At 41.5% G+C, this 27,682-nt stretch overlaps 1 protein-coding gene across 1 annotated transcript; it reads left to right on the top strand.

The window, feature by feature from the left end:
* LOC134446518 (uncharacterized) lies at positions 1-27,682 on the top strand. Its single transcript, XM_063195881.1, has 4 exons — positions 1-508; positions 664-845; positions 8,123-8,190; positions 25,913-27,682. The coding sequence occupies exons 1-4, from the start codon at positions 1-3 to the stop codon at positions 27,438-27,440; spliced, it is 2,286 nt and encodes a 761-aa protein (XP_063051951.1). The 3' UTR covers positions 27,441-27,682.

Genomic DNA, 27,682 nt, shown 5'->3' with positions numbered 1-27,682 from the left:
ATGTCGCAGGCATCGTTTTCATACTCCAACGAACAAGGAAACAACATAATTGTGTCGGAATCTTTACGTGAAGACACTGACACCCCTCCCCCAGAAGAAGATCTAAACGGAGCCTTCTACGATTTACGTAAACTGATGGAACGTGACCTTAAACTACATTGGCACATCGTCTTTCTATCAGACCACTGGAGAGATGGATTGATACCAAGAGGACTACGAATAGCCAAATTCCCCTCCTTCCCGACCGACGACGAGGAATTCAAGACAACATGGGAATCCATTCTAAACAAGTGTTCCAGAGACCTAATGCTTCTACTCATTAAACAGGCGAAGAGCGAGAGGACAGCCGTGAACGAGCGCATCCAGACCCTCAGAGCTTCCATGGCCCCAGCAAATGACGCACAGATCCCATATGAAGAGAAACTAAAGACGGACTTGGAAAAACTTGAAACAAATATAAAACAGGCCAAGATGCGGAAATTAAAGAGAGATGAGGACGACTACAAACGTAACCAGGTGTACCAATGGGAGAAGCGACCCAGACATCCACGCCCCCATAGGCGCACTCCATCCAACCCACGCGTAAGACGCGTCTCCTTCAACCTGACCAGCAGTGAGGATGATCTACGCTCTGAACCCGAAACACCCTCTACACACCACCAGGGAAGACCATCTCGCTCTTTTTTGGAGGAAGAATGGCCACTACCGAAGCCAGGATTACACCAACAACCGCAATACGCAAGACGCGCAGAGGAAGAAGAAAAAAGAGGAAGGATAAAAAGGCCGAAGGAAACTGCAACGGCGAGAGCGGGCCTGAGACACCGAACACCGATGAAGTATCCACAGTAATTAACCTGTCCCCAATAGAACTCACACCATGCCAAATACAGGTACTGTCAAGAGGCTTATCGTTTGCCCCCACCTATCATGCAAATCACTTTGATACAAAAATTGATCTATTCAGATTTTACAGAAACCTGCATTTAAAGGCATGGTATGCACAGAGACCTAACATCCAGGATACACAAGATCATAGTGTCGAAACCCTGTCCTCCACAACTAAATTCAAACCCAAGTCTACTTTTTTCCCACTGAGCACCAACCCAAGTCTATTGGCCTTCACAAAAAAAGTTGATTATGACGTCCAAAGACTGTTTGCAACACCAAACCCAACACCTAGAAAAAACCTAACCATTCCTGAACAACAGGCTCTACGTGACCTGCAACAGAATAAAGAAATAGTAATTAAAAAAGCGGATAAGGGTGGAGCTACGGTTGTTTGGCATTACGATAAATACTTGAGGGAAGCGCAACGTCAACTACACAATACGGAATATTACACCGAACTGTCCAGCAACCCGTTGCCAACCATGCAGAAAGAACTCAACACACTCTTAACTAGAGCAAAATTGGCCGGGTGGATTACGGAAAAAGAATATGCCTTCATGCACAATGAACATGCTGTCATATCCACTTTTTACATGTTGCCCAAAGTACATAAAGCACCCAGGGACAGCCCACCAGGAAGGCCCATAGTGGCAGCCAATGGGAGTATGACGGAACCAGCCTCCCAATTTATCGATCACTACCTGAAACCCTATGTACACAAATTGCCCTCATACGTCAGAGACACAACGGATGTACTCAATAAAATTAACAATCTTAGTGACACAACTTGGAACTATCTGGTGACAATGGACGTAGAATCGTTATATACCAACATTGACCATACCGAAGGATTAAGAGCAGTGAACCACTACCTGTCCGAGAGAGAGGAGATGACACCCCCTTCTAGTTTCCTTACAGAACTAACAAGTTGGGTACTCCACAATAATGTGTTTCTATTTCAAGACGTAATGTATAGACAGCGCAAAGGCACCAGCATGGGCGCATCTTTTGCCCCGGAATACGCATGCTTATTTTTGGGACTTTGGGAATCGGAATACGTTTTCAATGCAGAAAAAAATCGCTTTAAAGACAACATAAAGCTGTACTGTAGATTTATTGATGACATTCTGATCCTGTTCAAAGGCACCGAGATGGACTTAAGAGAAATGCATAATTACCTCAACAACACCAACAAGAACATAAAACTGACATTAGAACATTCGGAAAATGAAATCAACTTCCTAGACCTGACTGTATACAGAAAAGACCACCAGCTACACACTACACTATACAGAAAGCCCACTGATCGCAACACCATTTTACATTACCAGTCATATCACCCTCAGCACTTGAAGGACAATATCCCATACGGGCAATTTCAACGTCTCAAAAGGATTTGTGATCAAGATGAGGACTTCTGTGAACAGTCTGACCGTATGTCAAAGAGATTCCATGAGAGGTCTTACAAAAGATCAGTGGTGTCTGCTGCTAGGACCAAGGCAGCTTCCACCAATCGAAGTAGCCTACTGCAGCCGTCAACCAAAAGGAAAAAGAGGAAAAATACTGGCGTCTGCTTTGTCACCAGATACAGTACACACGCACCAGAGATTAGACGCATCATAAGGTCCAACTGGGACATTTTAAAAAGCGACCCAACACTGCATGATACGTTTAAAGACTTTCCTATGTTCTGTTACAGGCGCGCCCCAAGCTTGAAGGATAGACTCACGCGCAGCTATCTCCCCGCCAGAAAGAAGGAACATTGGTTAAAGAAGCCTATTGGAACTTTTAAGTGTCTGCAGTCCAACTGCAACCATTGTGGTAACATTAAGCAGCACAAAGATTTCACTGATTTTAAAACTAATGAGAAACACAAAATCAAACACTTTGTGAACTGTAATACTACTTATGTTGTCTATCGCCTCATATGCCCTTGTAATCATTTTTATGTCGGGAGAACCAAGAGGCGCCTCAAGGATAGAGTAGCGGAACATAAGTAGGCTACGCAATACGTTGCAATAATGAGGATTACCCGATGGCGCGTCATTTCAACAGCGCGCATAATGGAGATGCAAGTTTACTCCAAGTAGAGGCATTGGAGCATGTCCAGACGCCACCTAGAGGCGGTGATCGGCTTAAGTTACTTCTCCAGCGTGAAACTTACTGGATTCACAAACTTGACGCAATGCGCCCCCCTGGTCTCAACGAAGAGATAGATTTCAGACCATTTTTGTGACTATCTTATGATTTTGATTAAGTTTCCTTGTAAATTGAAATGGTTATGTTTGTGCCCATGAACATGTCTATGTGAATGAATAGAATTTAACTGCTGTGATTATGCTGGTTATTCCATGATACATTGTGCAATGTTCATGTGAAATGGTGTTTATTTTACACACCCAGAATGGACTATATTCTTTAAATATATTTCTATTTTAACTAATTTTTGAAAGGTCAATCATCACCGAGGTAACCATGTGACCCCCTGAACTTATAAATAGGTCACCCATGGGACTCCTCCTCTGTTTACGCCCTGATGAAGACCCAGTGCGGGTTGAAACCGGTTGGCGGTTTTATCTTTGTAACAATGCCCATGGATTAATAAAGGGTTTTTATACTAAGGACAATCCTTGTCGGCCTGTGTCTCTGTATGTAGTTTACTTCAGAAGTTATGACCCATTATGCATCCTTTCCCCCCAATCTGCAGTGTTCCAATTTTTACATAGGCCTTCTGTGCACCCCAACTTTGACGGGGTGTCACGGAAATTCCCATTGGATTTGGCCGTGGATAAATTGTGAGGTGTGTCCAGACACCTGTAAGAACACATGGTAAAAAATCTATTGGTGATAAATTAGTTCACAGATTTTCAAAAAAATCCATATCTTTCCCTAACTATAAGTAGTGGATAACTGATATTTGTTGGTACCCCTTGAATTACATTTAATTCATATAATGTGAATTATAGTAGGCCAATATTTCTTTTTGGTTAATTTAACTGGCTGCTTATTGTGTTGCGTTTATGGCCGATCACTCCCAGTTGCTCGCCGACCTCCACACAATGATGCTCTCTCACTTCCACGATAACACAGGGTCAGCGTTAACCTTGATTTGAGTGTCTCACAATCACGAGTAATTAATTCCATACACACACACCATCACATTTATTGAAACAGAACGGATACAAGACACGAGAAATTGCACACCAGATGGCGCCAGTGAGAACTGAGGCTTCGAGAAAGGCTTCGAAAGCTCGAACCTTTTTGCCTGAAAGCCTCATTGGTTCAGGAAGCCTCATTTCGCCATCACTACTTGGGTGCATCCCAATATGTGACCTTGCCTCCTCCACTTGCCTCCTTCTCGTCATGATGACATCACTGACAACAGCATTATATTTCAATATCTTGCAAAAGCTCAATTGTAAAGTCTTTTTCTCATTTGCAATTGGGATGGTGAATGAAAAACAGTCCCTCAAAAGTTGTTGTGGCGAGGCTGACAGCTGGGAAACTTTATCATTTTCTCCACGGAGGAGGGGCCAGGAGGCGGGACGAGGAGACAAGCACAAGTGGAGGAGGCAAGGACACATATTGGGATGCACACCTTGTCTGTTACTCTCCACAAAGCAAGGATCATGTGCTCAGCCACCTGGTTTTATACAGGTGTGGCTCCTAATCGCCCAATCGCGAACCCAGGTGGGACAGAGCTAAGGGACCGTCAACTAGGCCTAATTGCCATTTCATTTAAGACACAGAGGAGAAGCAGACACAGTCACAGAAGGCGGTTTAACAGCACAACTGCTACATGTATTTTCAGGTCAGTGGTTTCCTGTAATCATTGTGTCCACTGTGGCATCATTTTGATATCATGTCATCCCCTTCACATAGGGTCTTTCTTGTTGACACTCCATGTCATATTGTCATCAGGCTAGGCAGGCAGCCTGGGGTGGGGTCCTTAAGTTAGTGAATAAAACCCACTCAGTAGTGGCGATTTTGATTCCTTTAAACATTTTCTTGGGGCCCCAGCTGGCAGAAGAGTGTTCTATTTTTGTTCAGATGAATTGCATTTATCCATTCATCAAACATTGAAAAAAAACACAACCACTAAAACAACTTAAGTAGTAAAGTTATTAATGAAAAGCAACTCCAGTTTAGTAGCGAGAAATAGGCTTACAGATGATCATGAGTCACAAAAGAAAGTCACATGGTCTGATAGACCCACTGAGGGGACTCTACACAAAGCAAAGGTTGTGAAAGCCACAGAGATGTAGACAGAGATGTGAAAAGTTTATTTTCGGTTTCTGTTGTTCGCTATAAAAATCAGTCATTGTATGGTCAGCAAACCTGTAAGATCTGCAGATCTGCAAAAGTGCAACGGTCAACCACAGCTCTCCTGCGCAGGACAGCCTAAACCCAATGTAAGTTACTGCAGGGTTGTAAATCAGTAACCCAGTTATTTTCAGATATTTTCTATTCATGAGTGGTGTGGATTAAAGTTTTCCGTTGCCATGACGGATTTCCGTCAACTGGATTTTCGTTTGGACGGATTTCCGTCCTTATAATTCATGTCAATTAATTTACAATGTTTACTTTCCAACTGAACTCAAATCGAGAGCACTCCTGGTGATGAGAAGGGGAGGAAAGGTGTGTTTGTTGTACGGATTTAGTTATACACTCCACCACCGGTTGTGTCATACAACAGATTCACTCAGTAGGTTTGAGCCATCCCCTGTTTTTCCGTGTTCCAAAAAAAAAAAAAAGTACACGAGCGGTCAACAATTCGGTTGCGGCGCAGCGCGAGAGATTAAAAAAACAAATAGCCAACATTGTTGCTGATGGCAGACAAGAAAATAAGTGTAATACTATGTCTTTAAAGTGCAATGACAATCATTAAACGAGTTGGACTGGTATTCCAATATGGGCTAATAATGCATATGCAGGGAAAGCAATGCTGGAAGAAGGTAGGACACGTATGTTTCCATTATCATCGCACCTGCCGTGGCGGATAGTTAGAAAAAAAAAAGAATAGTTTACTTCGACTGCGCATGATGTCCTTTTCATGAAGGGTTTTCATTTTAAGCATTGTGACTTTTACTAACATTACTCATAGGTAGCCCCAACGGGACGGCTATCATTGGCAGCTAGCTAGGATATACCATGCGTAATACCATGCGTTTCATCCTTTTTTTTTTAGTTTAGCGCGTTTGACTGGCTACGTGTAGAACTAGCTCTAGTTGTCTTTCTGACAACGGATAATTTACAGTCTCATCTGTAATCATAGTATATTAACTTTGTTGTTGCCGATATATATTTAAGAAATAAGTTAAAAATGGGTTGCATTTTACAGGGGTCACAGTCACAGAGGCTATCCCTGGCAGAGCCAATATTTTATGCCACGTCTTGTTCTGGGAAGCAGTGTTCTGATGGGTGGACTCATGGTCAATAAATGCCGTTTCGGTGTTTGTTTCACTTTCAAGGCTTGTTGTAGGCTGTGTGATGCTATTTTTGCTATCTGGAATAGTGTGCAGCAACAGTTGTGTGTGTGCTTGTTTTTGAGTGGCTCAACGTCTGTGCCCATCTTCTCGGACTATACGTTATTTTCGCGCTCAGGACTGATAGGTGGGTGATTTGTCCTGATTCGAGTGGAAAGTTGCGCGACAAGCTTGGGAAAGTGTGTTACTTTTGTTAAACAATAGACCTATGTCTGTGACTGTGTCGTGTCTGCTTGCGTTGTGTCAGCTTGTGAGAACACGAGTGGGTGTAGGAATCGGGGACGTTTTTAAATAAAATAAAATAATGGTAAGCGTGTCTGGCAACGCACATCGAGAAGCCACAGGTTTTCAAAACGGTAGAACACAAGAGGTAGACTACCGCACCCTGTTTGTAAACGTCAACAAGTTATTTGTAACAGGATGAATAGTGAAAAACATACAAAATAACCCAACAACTAGTTTTCTCCCTCTGATTGCTATGACCAGTGCATTATTTTTTAAATGTCAGAAATACAACTGCAAGCAATGCGCACCAGTGCTTTCACCAGAACAGTGTTTGCCCATTCTGATGGGAAAGACAAAATATAGCCTACTACTACTAAAAAAAAAGAAAATGGGATCACTGTATCAACGCATTGCAATTCCAAGTCAATATTCTGTGATATCAGCTAGACCATTTTGAAGCAACACTCATTGTGAATCCATTCTGCATAATGTTGTGAACAATTCATAAACAATGGGTAGAAATAAGTAAATAGCCAGTTCTAGTCAATCGGGTGCCCTAGGCCTGCCCCCTTTCCCTCTTTCCTTTTTCTTGTATTTAGAAATTGGCATCTGTAAACATAGCATTAAGGTCTACATCTGATTGAGCACATCTGATCTAGTACCTACAGGTACATTCATACTGAGTGTGTATATAGGCCTACTGAGTGTATAATAAATATTCATTGTGAATGTGAAGTGTAAAGTTTTATATTGGTTGAAGTTCTGATTTTGTGGCACTTTTTGGTACTACTGGTGCCTTCAAGACATAGGCCTATTCTGCTCTAGACGACTGCCCTGTCTGCCTATGCCTAGTGCTGGCTCTGGCACCATTCCTTGCATAAACCCAGTGTATGCTACGTTATGAGGGCAGAGCCTGGCTACATTGGTTTTCATTGGGTTACGGAGTGATACTCAATCGGGTGCCTAACCGGTAAAAAAGTTCAGTCAGATGACTTTTTTTTGCTTTAATCCCTGACTGTACTGTACTATATTGACATAATAGACATTGTCCATCGGTGCCTTGTGTTCTAGGAGACACATTTCAATGCAGAAGGAATACTATTATGTTGTGCAGGTTTACCTTAGTTTAAAACAAATGTGATTAATTACAAGTGTTGTAATTAATTCATCTCAATCACTTTTTAATCACCTAACAATATTTTCCTATGAGCAACATTTTAATTTTTATTAGAATTTCTGAAAACTGATCAAGTCGATTTTCACTACTTTCGCAGATTTTGCCTTCTTTTGCCCACTGTGTGCTAACTGTGAGTTAAAATGTCTTTATATTTCAAATAAGTTAATTGCCTTTTAATTTATAAATCATAGTGAATCATCAATGAAAATCTTAATGCTGCCTCTTATGAACTGTAGGCTTACTGCATGTTAGGCCTACGTATAGACGGCTAATGGGCGTGTGGTTTTGGAAATAAAGGCTCAGCTTGGTTTAAGTGAAGTCTTGCCTGTTTTGCTTGTTTTGACAGCTACTCGTTGAACAAAGACATTTCAGCAGATTCAAGACCTCTTCAGTCTCCAAGATCGTCATGGCAATGTAAGTATGATCAGCCTGTTTAAAGGCTGTATCCACTACTTAGCACATGTAACCCCTTTTAACTTCTGAATGTTGTAGTGATGTCAGTAGTGTTTATTTTGTTTACCAAAATACAGCTCAATATTTTGAATCAGTGGATTAAGACATCCAACCAATGATATGTAGCACATATGTATTTAATTAAATTCATATTATTTTACGTTTTGTGGCTGTCAATCAAAACTAAATTCAAAACAGGAATTGGCTATTATAATTGCATTTATTACATTATTAAAGCCAAATACAAATTATTAACAATTCATTTCGGGACAATCATCTTGTTCTATTAGTTTTTGATAAAGGCTGAATGTTTGCAAATACTTTCTCATTAATATTAGTTTTAAAATTATATAGCCTAATATTTAATATAAATATTAATTTAATATAAAATAATTTAATATTATATAATAATATTTTTGAAATGAGGAATAGCCTACACATTAACAGGTTTAACATTGCTTACTTATTTACATATATTTTTTAATATGTTTTAATAGTTTATTACTTCAATATTTTTTAAGTGTTATAAATATTGTACAAGCATATACTATTAAGGTGTTAAATGTGTTAGCAAGTTATGCAAAGACTAAATCCTTGTAGGCCATTATACACTTGGGGACCCTATCCTTCATATTGGTAAAACGTTTCCATCACATATAATTGAAGGATAAATAATGCTGTGAAGAAAGCAAATAATTAATTCATTAAGGTATCTTTTAGCAGAGGCAGCAATTTGATACCACAATTTAAATTCAGTTACCTGTTTCCAGATTCACGTTTGGTAATTTCATTTAATCAAAAGCCTTGAGGGAACATGCCTTACAGATCACTCTGTAAGAAAAAAACGTGCATGTGATTTCCCCTTCCTGTCAGCCTATTGTGGTTAAGCATCGTGAGCTGACAGGAAATCTGCAAGCTTGCTGTTCTGAGCTGAAAGGCCACCTCTGAGATAAAACGGTGGTGTACATTTAATCAAAATATTGCATAATAATCATATATGACGTAGAATAAGCGAGAAGCATATTTGCAAACTTAACAATTGACTTGGTTAAGACTAGAGGTGTGACAACTCTTTCCCAGAACACACATATGAGTGATTCTACGATTCCACTGTGCTTTTGGCAAAAGCAAAATGTCAATTATCAGTATTTTTTTCAACTAAATAACCTAGATATTTACAAAGTGTATATATTTAAGTTTCCAAACAAACAAATTGCCAAGCTTAATCTTAAATCATTTGATAAATACTCTATTGAAAGCGAACATTTGCTTGATTATTTTGTCAACAGTGTTATGGACAAATACTATGTCATTTCAAACATAAAAATACTACAGAGTTGAAACAACATACGTTTGAAAGTGCTTATATCCCCTAGCAATAATGTTGTCATATATCTGTGCCACTGATATAGGAAATGTGATTGTTGAGCTTCATAAGTAGGATTTTATGATTCACTGTGATACAGACTGACACATTTTTCATTATAAATCCCTGTAACGTCACCCTCCTTACACAAGACTTCCCTCCAGAAATAATCCCTAGTGTCTGTTCATAGGATTTTTCAACACATATAGCACAATAGCACAAAAACACTTTCCAAACAGTCAACCGTGTTACTCAACTGTGTTACGGTCAACAGTGCAGGGGAACAAGTCTGCACTTTTGTTAGGAGAAAAAACAGAGCAGACAAACCCATCTCCCTAGAACACAAATAATTTTGCTTGTTTGTCTGTCAATATGGAGATAGATTGGCAAAAACCAGTGTTGGGGGGTAACACGTTACTAAGTAACGTTGTTACGTAATTTAATTACTTTTGGCAGTAACTTAGGAATGTAACTTAGGAACGTACCCATGCTACGTTTTGGTGTTAACTCACCAGTTTAATTCAAACTCACCAGAAATAAAACCCCACTCATTTTCAATGGGGTTTCATTTCTGGTGATTTAGAATTAAACTGGTGAGTTAGCGACAAATCTTGGCATTGAAATCTACAGGGTATATTGAACAGTGAAGTGTGGGACACCAGGTCAGCAAACGAGAGAGAGAGTAAAGAGTAGAGAGAGTAGACTTTTATTGTCACTATATAAATATAGCGAGATTATGTTTAGTAGTAACCCACAAATGCCCACAAAATAAGATATATTAACAGTAAATAAATAATATATAAAAATCCATAAAAATCCATGTGCATCTCACAGTATCGATAGTCCTGAAGTATTGAGGGGGGGCAGGTGACGTATTGAGTTCAAGAGTCTAATGGCAGTAGGGTAAAAGCTGTCGTTCATTCTCGTAGTGCGGGCACGCAGAGTCCTAAAGCGCCTGCCAGATGGTAGCATGGTGAAGAGCCTGTGACCAGGGTGTGTGTGATCTTTAAGGATGTTTAATGCTCTGTTTGTGCAGCGACAGCTGACGGCAAAGCATCAAGGATATCTGGCCTTCCATTACTCCCATGCACTATTTCTGCCATTGACTTCAATGTTAAACGCATCATGGCCGTTATTAAGACAGAGAGAGTCCTAACCAAGTATTGAACATTGCATGTTATGTAGAAAGTACCAAATTTCAACTGATTTGATGTGCACTGATGTGAAACAAATTTTGATGAAGAAAATTGTGATTTCATTACAATATTCTAATGATGCGAATTCCCCAATTCATGGGTTTTTTGAGCTGGAAGACCAAAATGTGTAAAAATAAACACTTTAATGATTGGAATAGTTAAAAAACTGGGCCATGAATGGGTCATTTCACGTGAAATCAGACACTTTGGGACCCGACCGACCCGGATTTCAATCATACTTGGTGTGCCTTTTTAGTAGCAAGGTAGCACCCCAGAACTGCATTGGTTTGAATCTGACACTAATATTAAGGGAGAAACAGACTAGGAAAGGTTGACATGTGAGGGTAGGACACTATACATTCAGCCTTGAATATATCAGTCAGTGTTAGTCACAAAAAGATGCCTGTGGTGTTGTTTGAAAGCTCTTTTCTGGCTCTACATATTACACAATCAGCTTGGAATACAACAACTCTCAGAATATGAATTATGATAAATTGAAAAATTAAAAATTGAATATCTAAAAAAACTATGTTTTAAAATGGCCAGTTCCTTGTCCAAACGTAGCCGGCAATGTCGTTAGCAACACCTCAAATGCTGGTGTTCGGTTCTTTATTCATTTCAGAGAGAATTTGACTCACAAATATGGCATCATACAGACCACTTACTAATAATATGGTAATACCATAGTAGCATCACATGACAAAACAAAAACAAAACAAAAATGGTCAGTTTCCATGGTCCCAGGTTTCAGAAACTAAGGCAGATGTCCATTTATACACACACCAAATGATATGTGAATGTTTGAACATTCCTTCTCTGTGTACCTGTGTCATCTTCCCTTTACCGTACTTTAAAGAGAGAATAAATGGCTACACTCTCATTTTGTACTCTACCAGTGCATTTGAAGCAGCAGCTGTGTCTTTTGTAGATAATGTATAAATACGTCCCGTTGCAGTTACAGGTTCCACTACCAGAAGCACATCCTGATCATCCATGACAAGTCTATCTGGTCTGAAGGGAAACGTGAAGGATGGAGATGGTCCATGAGGATGCAGGAAGTTCAGTTTCACCTCTCCAGTGCTCGGCATACATTCCTCAACACATGCTAGCCACCAGTTGCCATCATATACAGCTACAACATACCCTTTGATGCTTGAAAATGTAACACATTCCTTTACTGAGCTCACTCTTTCAACTCTGCCTTCTCTGAATGCTGAAAATGGCCTAACTTCCACTGTGTCCATTGACAATGGGCAGACGCTGTGTAGTTTTTGAGTACCTGGAATAGTTCTTGCAGATTCCAACCTTTTCAACAGGTTCTCAGCTTCATGATGGTACATCTCTGTTGTGGCAAACTGGCAATGGATGTTCTTGAGAGAGATGCACCATCATGAAGCTGAGAACCTGTTGAAGAGGTTGGAATCTGCAAGAACTATTCCAGGTACTCAAAAACTACACAGCTTCTGCCCATTGTCAATGGACATTAGGCCATTTTCCGCATTCAGAGAAGGAGTTGAAAGAGTGAGCTCAGTAAAGGAATGTGTTACATTTTCAAGCATCAAAGGGTATGTTGTAGCTGTATATGATGGCAACTGGTGGCTAGCATTTGTTGAGGAATGTATGCTGAGCACTGGAGAGGTGAAACTGAACTTCCTGCATCCTCATGGACCATCTCCATCCTTCACTTTTCCCTTCAGACCAGATAGACTTGTCATGGATCATCAGGATGTGCTTCTGGTAGTGGAACCTAACTGCAACGGGACGTACTTATACATTATCTACAAAAGACAAAGCTGCTGCTTGAAATGCACTGGTAGAGTACAAAATGAGAGTGTAGCCATTGATTATCTCTTTAAAGTACGGTAAAGGGAAGATGACACGGGTACACAGAGAAGGAATGTTCAAACATTCACATATCATCATTTGGTGTGTATAAATGGACATCTGCCTTAGTTTCTGAAACCTGGGACCATGGAAACTGACCATTTTTGTTTTGTCATGTGATGCTACTATGGTATTACCATATTATTAGTAAGTGGTCTGTATGATGCCATATTTGTGAGTCAAATTCTCTCTGAAATGAATAAAGAACCGAACACCAGCATTTGAGGTGTTGCTAATGACATTGCCGGCTACGTTTGGACAAGGAACTGGCCATTTTAAAATATAGTTTTTTTAGATATTCAATTTTTAATTTTTCAATTTATCATAATTCATATTCTGAGAGTTGTTGTATTCCAAGCTGATTGTGTAATATGTAGAGCCAGAAAAGAGCTTTCAAACAATACCACAGGCATCTTTTTGTGACTAACACTGACTGATATATTCAAGGCTGAACGTATAGTGTCCTACCCTAAAATGTGAACCTTTCCTAGTCTGTTTCTCCCTTAATATTAGTGTCAGATTCAAACCAATGCAGTTCTGGGGTGCTACCTTGCTACTAAAAAGGCACACCAAGTATGATTGAAATCCGGATCGGTCGGGTCCCAAAGCGTCTGATTTCACGTGAAATGACCCGAATCTATAATCCATGACAGTTTAACATTATTGATGGAATAATGGAAATAAATCTACTTTTTCATGCTATTCTAATAAAGTGGCCTGGAGCTGTATGCTTTATCTGTGTTTTTCTACATGTGATTTATAATTTAGATTCTTATGAATATGTTGATAACACAGTTGACAGGCAATTTTCCCGCTATGAGAAAAAATTAAATTATTGAAGGATGGAGCTCAAAACTTACCAAAAACTCTTCCCATATCCTGCCAAAGAGGTTATGACACCACGTGATGTTATTCGTATAGCCCACGGGTCCCCAAACTTTTTTTCTATGGGGGCCATATTATCGTTCCTGACGGTGATCAGGGGCCGAAATCAATCATGTGGACTGTATACTAGGCGCCTGTTATAGCCATCATTTCTAGCAAAAAATAGTTAATCATTACACAGGCTTTGCAAAAGAAGTGAGTAGCCTACTCCACATGTTTTTCAATTTGAAATACCACAGGTATTAATTTTAATTTCTAATAACCATGTAAAAGGGGCAAGGAAAGGTTAGAAAAATATGATGATTGACAGTTTATGAGTGATACAATAGAAGTGGTAGGCTTGTTTATATTACAGTCAGTGAGATGAGAAACTATCAAGACAAGAAACTTCTGGTGAGTCACACTAGGTTAGTGAAAATTAAACTGTAGGAACGCCCAGGGGCGCTACCAGAAATGTTGGGCCCCATGAAAGATTCCAATTTTGGGCCCCCTTTTAAGGGCCCCTATCAGTGCTTGGTAGTGATGCGCGGGTCACCCATTGACCCGCGGGCACCCGCGGGCCGGGTGGGTTGGGTTGCAGTTTTTGTAAGTATCGCGGGTTCGGGTGGGTCGGGTCAAAATAGTGAAAACCCGCAACCCGGAACATTTGGAAATGTTGGTGAAATTGCAATTTTGTGTTACAGAATTTCTCAATTGCATACTGCCGACATGATGACCTGCGAGTTTCAACAATACTGGCCACAAAAACAAATCGCCTCACTATACTGGCTAAAGCGCTTTCTTCGTCTTGTGCGCTCCCTCGCTCTCTCTCGCTCACTCACTCACTCACACACAGGGAGGCAATTGAAATTGCCTCAGGAGTTGTTGCTTCGTTCGATTTTGATGTTTTGCACATTTCCTCAACTTAAGCCCTTAAAGCCTGTCCTTTAAAATAAATGTAGAAGTCAGTTAATAATAATTGTAGTAATAAGGAACCTATCCTTCAGCTGGCGATTACAAAGCTCTCTCTCTCTCTCTCTCTCTCTCTCTCTCTCTCTCTCTCTCTCTCTCTCTCTCTCTCTCTCTCTCTCTTTGTCTCTCTCTCCCTCTCTCTCTCCCTCTCTCTCTCCCTCTCTCTCTCTCTCTCTGTCTCTCTCTCTGTCTCTCTCTCTGTCTCTCTCTCTCTCTGTCTGTCTCTCTCTCTCTCTCTCTCTGTCTCTATGTCTCGCTCTCCCCCCTCACTCATGCCGTTTTCTTATTGTCTCGAACTGTGCTTTAAAATACATGTATGAAGTAATCAATTATCATTATAGTGTAAGGGATATTCGATGCTACAGCGTTGCTATCTTCATGTTTTCCTGTCATATAGCGTCATGTGGAATGTGTCATCAACATGATGATCAAGAATGAACAGGTGCTGCTTGTGTGTGATATGGTCTAGTGCTGCTTACTTGGGTGTAAGGTATCATGCTGCCTATAATAACGTTAGTATGCCCCATATTATTTATTAATGTAAAAATGTCAGCAATAATTTGCAAAGGCCTAGGCCTATTTACAATTTCTCCTATGGCCCTGCCATTGTCACAAAGTTAGGCTATTGCTCTCAAAGCTCTCACTTGCGCAGTTGTCGGTTTGAATTAGGTTAGGCCTACATAACCTTGGTGTCCACAAATTGAATATACTATAGGCTAGCCTATATTCTGTAAAATGTTACCTTTTAAAACTAATATTTTTTTCAGCTCATGTTTCGAATAGTTGTTTATGCACGCTCTCCTTATCGTTTGCACAGCCAAACTTGTCTGTGGGCTCGAAGGCTCACTTAAAACACGAGAAAAAAAACATGAGAAAACGCGATGCAAATGGTTGTAGCCTACGGAAAGCCGACCGAAAGAGCAAGATTTGTAGCCTATATTTTGGTCAAGGCGTCCTGTGACACAGTTGCAGACTCACTGCTAGACTGTACAAATAGGCCAATGATGGACAAACAGATAATCTGTTACAGACATCCATAGGCTAGCTGGGTCTCCCGACCGCTTATGCAGGGCAATTCTTAATGTCATCGCTCCTAAAGGCACGACACAACTCCATGCAAAGTTTAAATTAGTGCATGACTTCGTATTCTGCTGCGTGGATTTACGCACATTTACTTTTGTCCCGGAAGGGCTTTATGCAGGTTGCATATAAGTGTTTGTACAGGCACACGGTTTGGATATGCCAGATGAAGCGCGAATATAGTCATACAGTCTCGAGGAATGTTACGAGGACGTCATTGGGTTTTGGAGGGCTCACAGCACGGCCGTAAAGTATACCCCCGCAGCCCCCGCGGTGCAGGGGGGCCCTGCTCAGGTGGGGGCCCCTGGCTGGGGGTAGTTCTGAAGAGATTTAAGGCGGGGCCCCCCTTACGCGAGACAGGGCCATATCTGTGTCGTCAACACTGAGCTGATGGACGCTGCGTGTGAATCAACGCGTTCTGGCATGTTCTCGCGATTTAACTTTAATTGTAAAATCCGTTAAATAAACAGTCCGCGCACACAACCTCCGCAAAAAACGCTCAATTTCGCTAACTGTCCGCGAGCGTCGTAGGGTGGGGTTGCACAAGTTATCAATTTAAGATACAGAGGACAGCGTGCGTCTTTTCCCCCAAGCACAGCTCTGTCATAACATCGTAGCCTAGCCCTAATGAGACCACACGCTGGTTTTTATGGGGTGGAGACTCAAGAACAAGTCGGCAACACATTTTGCAGTATTCAGAAAAAGAGAAACTACCAACCAGTGCGTTGCTGCACAGCTGAAAAATGAGCGGACCCCGCTGATTCGGCGACGTCTTCTGCCTCGTAATATCCTCACGTTTCTTCATAAACGTGCGATTCAAAGGTTACTCAAAATAATTCTAACCTACTGAATCTTTATCTCTTATACTTTCCCAAGAGTCCCAAACCCTACACTCCTTTCACCTTTTTCCTTGATACTGGAAAGTTGTCCGTGTTTGCAACACGGCCGGTGTGGAGAGTCTGTTCTCTCGCATCACGTTTGCAGATCAGTAAAAAGCGTCTTGAAATTACGGTCAGTAGGCCTACATTCATTACAAATCGCAAACTTACAGCTGTCACACAAACTTGCTGTTGGAGAGGCATTCAAATGTGTGAACTCAGGTTTGCTACACGGTGAATGGATTTGATGAGTGAAAAAGTAACTTCACTAATAGCCTAGTGGTTAGGGGGGGCCCACTCTAGTATCTTGCAGGGAGGCCTGAAGTGTTTGTGTTACGCCACTGGCTCACTGTTAGGTTTTGTCCCTTCTTTAGATGTTGGCAAGAGCGCAATGTTGTCTGGGATTTGCTCTACTACCAAGCTTCAAGCGAGCGCGCACTCAGTTCGGTAGAGTGAGGGGGGCAATATGCATATCCACTGGACCTCCTAAAATGCATATAGTTCTGTCTGGTTTGGCCTGTAGTGTCACATTAAACATTGCATTAGAAGAATATGTCAGGGTTAGGCTATAGCCTACTTTTGAGAATTCCATTGATTGTCTTGACTTCTATTTGGATTTGGAGTGATGATACATTAAAAAATGTGAATAAAACCATTGATCATGACAGAGCTGCGCGGTCACACTAGATTTCGCCACTAATCCTATTGATAACTGATGCAGTAGGGAATTAAATTCAATTCAATTTAACTTCTATCTACTGTACATCCAATGAGAATGACGGGGGGGTGTCCATTCTGCGGTTATCCATCAGACAGACCCAAAGCTCAAGTTTATAAAGGAGCAGCGGAAAAGGAACAGAGGAGGGGGGAGGGAGGGAGAGAATCACAGGATAGCAAACATGATACTCGCATATGTTTTATGTTTCAAGCGAGGAGGTAAGTGACGTCTGATGCTATAGCGATAGACCTATGAAGCTATGCTTTTATGAAAAGCGATAGAGGGACAACTTCGTCATTGACAATCAGATAGTCAGTAAATGCAGTTGGTCTAGGTCTACAAATAGTTCTGAATCTAAAATTAATCGAAGTCACACATGAATGTATGGTGGCAAGCAACATCATTATTTGGAGCAAGTGCCGAGGCGCGCGGTCCGGCGCAGCCAGCCGCACAGCCCAGCTGCTGCGCATGGAAGGCCTATAGGCCTCCTATGACAAGCAGGGAGAGAGGGAGAACGGCGAACGATAGAAGCCAGAAATTATCTGCGCTGATGATAACTATGCCTAATTGAAATGCACATTTGCTCTACTCCATATGGGGTTTACTTAAATTTGTGATTCATTTATTATCACCCTCAATATAATCCGGACAGGCTACAGAATTTTCCATCATCCATCAAAAGAATCTGTCAATGACGGACATTTGTCGGTTAACGCGACCTATGTGTTAAGTGCAAACCCTTCTCCTTTAGGTTGGCTTAACACTAGAACTACCACGGAGGGGTCAATTGACCTTTTTACCTAAAAGCCCCACAAGAGGGTCATTTGACCCTTTGGACCCCCTGCCGACGCCCCTTTTGTTGTGGAAATGTGGCTGTTAACACCTCACAGCTGTCACTTGAGACACAGTGTGTGTGTGTGTGTGTGTGTGCGTGTGTGTGTGTGTGTGTGTGTCATTTCCAATGCCTGTTGAGTGCTGTATCTCTGCATCTTCGTTCCTTGGAGAGGAGCTTCTTTCACCACAAAATTCTTGAGGGAAGTGAAGCAGTAGTCCACATGCACTGATATTTATCCATCTAACAATTGCCAGGTTGCATTCACATGAGTCGTTATGGTCACATGGCATGGGAGATTCACACGTTACAGTTTTTCTCGATTGGTTTGGCTAATTTCTCGAAACTGAGATGACATTCTCAAAACAACACGGACAAATCCCCAAACCAACTTGCAATTTTCCAAAACAGAATGATATTTTTAATTGCTTTCATCAGATATCAAATGCTTTGTACATGTCTCAAATGTTTAGTACATCTCTGCAGATGGATATGTACAAATACCCTTCAGTTGACACATTCAGCATAGATTTAGCACATTTTCCAAATAAATTGACCTTGCTTATCTAAACGAATTAGACAATTCTCAGTCTAATGGTTGCCCTCTCCAAAACACGTCAGCATTATTTCATTGTGTAAGTCATCATATGCAAAGTGGTCTATGCAATTCCCAAAACAGTCAAGGACATCATATTTTAAGAATTTCATTACATAGTAAATGTTCAACAGGTCAGATGGTATTGTAACTTTACTAGTTAGTAGAAAATAATTTTACAACCGTGTATACTACAGTTTCCTCTGTTATTTGGCTAATTTCATGACATTTTTTCAAACGACATTCTGTTTTGAACAATTGCTAGTTGCTTTGGCATTTGTCCATGTTATTTTGTGAATGTTATCTCTGTTTTGAGAAATGAGCCAAACCCATGAGAAACCTGTGATATATGGGCATTACTTTCTGTATATGAATTTACAGTAAAGAAAGTTACTGATAAATGTCCTTGGTAAATTATCTGTGTTGTCAAACTTCAATGGTTTCACTCACTTTTTCATTTTTATACATAGTCGAAATCTGTTAGCTGAACGTAGATCTATGTTTTTCTGTTTTCTGTATTGTGTTTCGTCTTAACGAGTGTTGCTCAGGGATGCAAACTGAATTTCAGTGCAAACTGACAATAAAGTATCATCGTATCGTATCGTAGATAAAACACCTAACCATTTTGACTGGCAGTGCTTACACAATGGCAAAGGGACACTTTATTTTGGGGGTACTGATGATATATGTGGGGAAGAAATGTAGTTTTGACACATGGGTAAACTGTTTTTGGGGTGATATGAGCGAGTGATGAGGATCCATGTAGTTATGCTGAACCATCCAGTTTATTTTGACAGAAGGACTAAATGAATGCAAATGAGCCAAAGCAATTGAGAAGGATCTATGCCATTTTGATGGTACTGACTATTTATATGTGAGACGGTTTAGTGTTGATGCAAGAATGAGGTGTTTTGGGAGGTATATGACATTTTGCTAGTTATCTGAACTGTTGTGCAGAAGTGTAAGAATGTTTGGCCAAATGACCCAATGGTTTGTCATCTCAGTTTCAAGAAATGAGCCAAACCAAAAACTGTAATTCAACCATTATCTGGTTGCAGTCATATGATACGTCATGATCACATGGGACATTCACAAGTTCATTGATGACTTATATGAAGAAAATGTGCTGACATGTTTTCAGGACAACCATTACACTGAGAATCAACCAATTGGGATAGATCAGCCAGGTACATTCATTTGAAAATTCTACTAAATGTAAGCTGATTGTGTTAACTGTAGGATACTTGTACATAGCCATTTGCAATGATGTACTAAATGATTGAGACATGTACAAAAGCATTTGAAATTTGATGAAAGCAATGATAAATGCCATTCTGTTGTGAGGAACTGCAAATTAGTTTTGGGATTTGTCCATGTTTTGAGAATGACATCTCAGTTTCAAGAAATGAGCCAAACCAATGGAGAAAAACTGTAACACGCTGTCCGCCAAACTGTGCTATCTGTCTTTGCTGCTGATATCTTCATGCAAGTTGCTATTTACCTGTGGTGATTTTGGAGGCTGACAGCCCTTGGGAAGAAGCTGTCTGTCCCTGTTTGTCTTGGCTGTTAGCACTGTAAAGTGTGACCCCCTCACCCCACACACGGCCCCTAACAGCCTCATTACCATAACAACATGAGTGATTAGTGTATTAGGTAAAAGCCGCCGGTGTCCTGTCTAAATGAGCGACCCATCGAGATGTGATTCTCTTCGCTACTGAGCATGCGCACGCATGCGCACACCCTCGCGGTGGTTTTCGCGGGTGATTGCCCATCGAATTGTGAGACCGCAAGTTACGATAGGATCCCTTGAGACTCAACTTTAGTGACTCAAACACTGTAGCGCAAGTTACGATATGATCCCCTGAGACTGTCAACTTTAGTGACTCAAACTGTAGCGCAAGTTACGATAGGATACCCTGAGACTGTCAACTTGACTCAAACTGTCCTATGTCCTCCTGAGGTTACCACCAGTCATCCATATTAATAGTCTAGTTAGCCTACAGCCTGCCCACCGACTGTCATGGACTGAAAGTTACGATATACAGGTATATCCCCTGGGGGGAAATAGCGTGGATCATCCAGCAGATCATTGGAAAATCTGCGAAATAGCGTGGCCTCGTACAGTTGCTACTTTGTTGCCTAACCGTAATCGCTCACACACTCAGCCTCGAACATTGTAACATCGATCAGAAAAGACTATTTATGGAGGCGTTCTCATTGCAAAATGGAAAAAATCGCCACCTCTGATTGAGCTGTCAAAATGCTCCCTCCACCCTTTTCACTCAATAATTTGAATCGACTGCATTGTAAAATGCCTGAACATGGTAATAAGAAATGCACTGGTGGGGATGTTATGAAAATATGATTCCGGTCATTAAAATACAGACATCTGCAAAAACAAAGCCACAATACGCTATCTGCTATCTGGGAATATCTAAATTGTTTATCCCCATAGCACATGATTTCATGTGGCAATTTGCCTTGCGAGCCCACGTCGCATTGAAACCAAATGACTGCATAAAACAACCCGTAGGCCCTGATCCCAAACACCTTCTCCAGTATTTGCGCAAACTCAACTCAGTCTCTTTCATATGGCACGTTTCTTAACTTGCTCAAACCAGAGGCTCACGGTTGTCAGCAGCCGCATGTTCTTATTAAACTCCGCTCGAACGATTGCACACCCCTGTCCGTGAAATAAACTTAGGCCTAATGGTTATTAAAACAGTCCAACGTGGACCGATTGAAACGCCTTCCGCGGAAAGTCAAGGTCGCTCATTTAGATGAGGCATCGCAAATCGATAGAACACCACTATCGAATAGGGCGACCGGTCGCTCATCTCGACGAGGCAACACATCTCGACAGAACACCGGGTCAAATGACCCCTCTCTGGTACTTCTAGGTAGGCAGAAAAATCCTGGTAGTTCTAGCGTTAAAATTAGCCATCTGTACAGGACGTGTTTTTTTATTTCATTTTTTTAATCATTTTTATTTTTTGCGGGTCATATTGGGCGGGACGGGCGGGTTACTTTGAAATCTCTCGCGGGCCGGGCCGGGCGGGTGGAAATATTTGTTGGGTTGGGGTGGGTGTTAAAATAACACCCACCCACGCATCACTAATGCTTGGACCCTTAGAATCTGTACCACTCCAGTTAGTTTGGTATGGCCTAAGACCAAACCATTACTGATTTATGGAGGGGGTTTCAGATCGTGACACGGTTAACACAGTTTTCGTGGACACACACAAAATGGCAAATTTCATGTATAATGGAAAGCACAGTGGTCTTTCTGACAGTTTTGTCATATTGTGATGATTACTGTGAATCAACATTTGCAATCGTCTTGGGCAAAACAAGTTTCTTTACATGCTAATATGAAGACTGAATCTGACATTTGGAAAACAGGATGGCATGAAAACGCCCAAAACCAGTATTAAATATTCATTCTTGCTGAGGGAAATAATGCCATGTCTTCACTTTCTGTATTATATGAAAGATAAATGTGTGCTAATGTCCAAAACATCATTGGATGCAGTTAATAGTTAGTGGAATTGGCAAATAAAATCCATGGACTTAAAAGCGCAGTCGAATCGTAGAATCACTCATATATAAACCAACACAGTATACCAAGAAAGTGACATAGTGCCAACATAATCCCAACGACAGCTGCAGATAGTCATAGAAATGCTTTGATCTCACCCAAAACATGGCAATGTGTGGTTTCATGCTAGTTTAAAACATTCCAAACAATTCCAACTCTGCCATACAAGGAACAATACAAAAGTTAACAAGTAAGCCCAGTAGCAAGCAAATATATATATTATAAGTTACCTTCAAGATCTGACCCTTCCACCAATATTAACCTATATCCAGCCCTGGCAGGGGGCTCCCCTAGGTGGCCGCTGGTCTCTGCCTGAGGTTTCTTCCTGACTACAGGGGGTCTTTTTTTCTCAGACCTCACTGAGCTTTTTTTTTTTTCCCCTTACAAACTATGAATCAAGCGAAAGGGAGTTTTTCCCTCACCCCTGATGCCACCAGGGGCCGCACCTGAGCGCCCAATCTCTGTGTGACTATCTATGACTTATGATAGGCCCAGCCACTATGGACCTTACACATCTAAGAATCCTGGTCCTATCCTACGTTGACCTTATGACTTTACATTCTCTGTCTATCTCTTCTTCCTCTGCCTTCCTGCTTTTTCTGCCTCTCCTCTATACCTCTCCTTTTAAATCTATCTCTAAAAATGTTTTTTTTTTCCATTTGTTAAGCACTTTGAGTTACATGCCTTGTATGACACAGTGCTATACAAATACAATTATTATTATTATTAATTATTATTATTATTATTTGACCTACGTATATTTAACTATACTGCAGTATACTATACTATACTACAGAAGTTGTCTTTCAGTCGACTCATTTCAACATCTCTATGGGGAATAGTCCACTTGTGTGACATCTACTGAGGTCAACTTCTATCACACCATCAGGCCAAGCCTGATTATCATCGACTTTCAAATCTCTTCCAGATTTGGTCTGACCAAGAGCTTAACATTTAACGTTTCCCAAACAGCATTTTTGACCCACCTCCCTTGGTGTGGTACTGTTTGATTGGTTCCTGACAAAGTGGGTGGAGTTCCTGATTTTTTTGGGAGATCAGAAATAATATCTGTATTGCTCTTGGCCTGACTAGAAGCAACGCCGAAGGATGGGGTATATAAACAGGGTCATGCATGCGTAACATCAATGCCAAAGTTTTCTTTACGGTTTAACTGTCCACCCAAAAGCTTGAGAAGCAAATTTACGGACGCCGTATCACAAATTAAAGATGCACTGTGCAGGATGGTGGCTAGAGTGGGTATTGCAACTCTGCTGCTCATTGAAACTGGGCTGCCTATTGCCAAATTTGATCTTTTCATGAATATTTTCTGAATGATATACTACCATATTGATAACACTTTATATAAGGACCACAGGTTCAGCATGAGTTAGTGGAACCGAAGAGGCCAGGGTCGGAAATGGGGTGATCCATGACCGCCGTCTTATCCTTGTCTTATCCTTATCCTTCAGGAACAAGAGTGCCTCAGTCCAACCACGGGCACAGCCACTCGCTTGCTCCGCAGTGTGACGCACAATGAGGTCAGACGCTGTTCTGATATCAGCCCATAGTGCATCAATGGGTCTGCCCTACGCTAGGGCAATGTCCATTTCAGACCCCCAGGCCCCATTTCAGGCCGTTAAGAGGGTGGAAGCACTCAAGGCTCGCGTGGCTTAGACTGAGGATCTGTAAGATCTGCTAAAGGCTAGCAGCAAAGATTTGTGCGGCAGCTTGGGAGCAGTGGCCGCCAGAGAGACTGCCCCCAGGGAGGGGCTGAGATGGTTAGCTAGGGTACGCTCCATTTGTGGAGGGTGATCCTAAATGCCATCCATGCCTTCCATGTCTAGCATAGAGAGGCCGCCAATGAGCAGTGTTGCCAGATTTTCTACGAGAAATAAGCGACTGACGTCCTGAAGACAAGCCCAAAAGAAGCGACTGACGGGCGTCGTGAAAACAAGCCCAAAAGAAGCAACCGAAGCGTCAATCGCATGCCTAGTGAGGGAAGACCTTGTTCTTTGCGGGGGTCTGCGTAGCAGCTAAAATCCCCACAAGTGACCACAGACAGTGGGAGTTAATAATGCTGTAGTAGGGTCACTTGTAAGGATGAGTGAGAAAAAACGAGTTGCCATTGAGAAACACATTCAAATGACCGGCAGAGCAGGAGAAAACAGCAAGCCCAACCCTGAAAAGAGCAAGCCCAAAAAAACCGCAACCCGCGACTTTACAAAATTCAAAGCGACTGCTCAAAAAAAGAAGCCCAAGGTCGCTTATAATAAGCGGACTTGGCAACACTGCCAATGGGAGATCTGGACGAAAGTGGGCATTGCCACCACTTTTGTACTTCAGAAATAATGTCCCTAAAAGGAGGCAGCACCTCCTGGACAGATGGCATCGCTCGGGGGAGATAAAACCCCATCCAAGAACGAGCGCTGTTTTTGAGGAGGGGCCTAAGGCCAAGGAAGCCGAGTGTAGTCTCAACAGCCTTGAGGCAACACCAAGTGATTAGTTGAGGTTTGAACTGCCTCTGGTAGCCTTGACTAGTTATCCAGGGAAGGTTAGTAATCCCACAGTAATCCCACAGGTGACCAAGCAAATGAAATTGCTGATGAGGCAATCATTTTGCATTAAGTCAAGAGGACCGTAGGTAATCAAATAAGAGCAGACATTGGGGTAACGGTGGTCAGAGCTAGTCGGATCTCTGGCTATAGTGCCGAACTGTTAGCTCTCGAGGGTAGCTAATAGTTTCATCACGCCAAGGCAGAAATGCCTGCGTGAATAGGACTGTTAGCAATTTGGTCAAAACAAAATACCTCAGACCGAGTGACAGAGCCGTCGCTTATCAGGTTAAGCGAATTAGGCCGCAAATCATGATTTAGCAAAGTTACTAAGCTTAATTCAGTCTTGCAAGGCTCCAGCCTTAGCAGACCCCAGACAAGGTAGACAGGTAGACAAGACCGTGGAAGTCTGAAATCCACACTTACCTTATCCGCTGACACCGAAGTAGTTGGAGAAGTGATGAAAAGGTGAATCCTTTGTAAATCAGCACCCAAAAAACAAGCCAGGCAAGTTTTATAGTTGGACAGTTAAGCTGATGTGGAAACGGTTTGCTCATAAAAAGCGAAGAGGAGAAAGAGGACTTGTGCATGCGCTGCCCCGCTTGTATACCCTTTGAAAGAGCAGCTACAGATCCCCGCAGCTTACAGTATGCCTTTGGAGGCGATTACAAGGTGATTCTGTGGCTGTCTCATAAGACGAGGATCTCCCGTAGAGTGAATTGTCAAACGAAATTCGACTGATAAGAGAAGTCAGTTAAAGTAATAGACCCTCCAAAATTACATAAATACCACAAATGCACGATTTCTAATACAGTACTTTCACAACACTTTACAAACTCAAAAAAGGGAAACTTCATAAACTGTGCCTTGTTGCTGAAGTGTAGAGTCAACTTNACTTCTAGAGTTCTCCAACAAACAACAATGACAAATTGCCTTGAGGACACCTTACAAACACAAACACAACATGACAAGAAATGACCAATAATGCAGGTCAATTTAAGAGATACAAACCATACCGTATTAGACAGTACAGTATAAAATGGGTTTAAGACAAGTTAATACTTGTAAAAAATAAATTAATACTGAAGTGAATGCAAACACTTTTCATGGTGTGTTAAAATTGTGAATTTAAACTCTATATTTTTCAGGCTCAATGTGTCTAAATACAAGGAGATCATCTCCAAAAGCACTCTGGTCCATCCAGGATGTCTCAAAGTCTACCAGGTGTACCCAAAGGAAACCAAGATTGGAAACTTTACTCGGATGACTTTTGGAGAAAAAAATGTGAGGCAGACAAACAGGACCATCTTACTAGTAGGTGAAACAGGAACTGGAAAGTCTACACTCATCAATGCCCTGGTAAACTACACCATGGGAGTGACATGGAAGGATGAAGTCTGGTTTCAGGTGGTAAAAGAAGAGGGGAAAAGGCAAACTGAGAGTCACACATCCGATGTGGTTGTGTATGAAGTGTTTGGTTTTGAGGGCCAACTTTTGCCCTTCTCTCTCACCCTCATAGACACCCCTGGGTATGGAGCCACAAAGGGGACCAAAGACGACCACATTGTTACTGCAAGATTATATGATTTGTTTCGATCTGTGGATGGAGTCAGGGAAATCCATGCAGTGGGTTTGTTGGTGAAGGCATCAGAGAATCGTCTTAGCGAACGACAGGAGTACATCTTGAATTCTGTGATGTCACTATTTGGAAAAAACATGGAGAAAAACCTTGTATCGCTCATCACACACTCAGATGGCAATACACCTAAAAATGCATTTGAAACTCTGGAGAGGGCAGGTGTTAAATGTGGCAAAAACGAAAAGAATCAGCCCATTCACTTCCTGTTTGACAATTGCCAGGAAATAAAAGGAGAACAGAAGGAACGTGCCTTGAGGTATGCTTATGAAACATCAACAGAAGGAATGAAAGGGCTCAAAACCTTTTTGGAAAACATAAAGCCACAGTATGTTGAGAAATCTATGAATGTGTTGGCAGAGCGCATCAGACTAACTGCCTGCATCCAAAACCTACAGGAAAGAATACAGAACATCACAATGAAGCAGACTGAGATCAAGAGGGCTCAGGAGGATGTGAAGAAATGTAAAGAAGAAGGGAGAGACATGGTAGACATTACGGAGACACACACAGTTGAAGAATCCATTAAAGGCGGGTGGTGGTTTTTGGTAGCATTTTATAGTGGGGCAACCCGCTGCACTCACTGCAAAGAAAACTGCCACTATCCTGGTTGCACATATGCCCCGAGTGCTGCAACATGTGAGGTTATTAAAGGTGGAAAGTGTACTTCATGTACAAACAAGTGTCCAGCTTCTGTCCATGTGAAAGATGACAAGATGTATGAGACCAAGACGAGACAAGTGAAGAAGTCCCTATTTGATGCTGAAGAGAAATATGGCCTGCTTAAATGCAAGAAAGAATTGGAAGATCTGAAAGCAGATAAGAAACGCTGGCTGGATGAGGCCTATCAACATGTTGTCAAGCTGGATGACATTGCCCTGATCACTAATTCACTGTCCACTCATGTCCACTTGGACGGCCTGATTAAGGGGATGATGGAGGAGGGAGATGAAGGCAAGACCAAGAAACTGAAGGAGTTTCAGAAACGACTGGATAGAGGACTTCAGGCAGCACTCAAGTACAAGCTTATGGGTGAATAATTTACGCAGCCTGGAAAGCCTGATGTTCAAGTGAAGAATGTCAATGTTGCTTCAGAGCAGATTATTCCACATAACTGTATAATCATAAATATAATCATTGTTATGTAGTGACATGACCAGTGTGTTCTCGGTCTTTCCTTTACCACCTTTCAAACTCGGTATTGATGTTACCATGTATGCCAAGACTGTATCTTCTCTTATTTTTTTCTGTATCGTCGTCTTCCATGTCATAAGTCATGAGA

This window comes from Engraulis encrasicolus, chromosome 3, assembly GCF_034702125.1.
Source record: "Engraulis encrasicolus isolate BLACKSEA-1 chromosome 3, IST_EnEncr_1.0, whole genome shotgun sequence".
In the NCBI taxonomy this organism is placed as follows: Eukaryota; Metazoa; Chordata; class Actinopteri; order Clupeiformes; family Engraulidae; genus Engraulis; species Engraulis encrasicolus.
The sequence above is the reverse complement of the archived record's forward strand: the minus strand, read 5'-3'. Positions and strand labels throughout refer to the sequence as shown.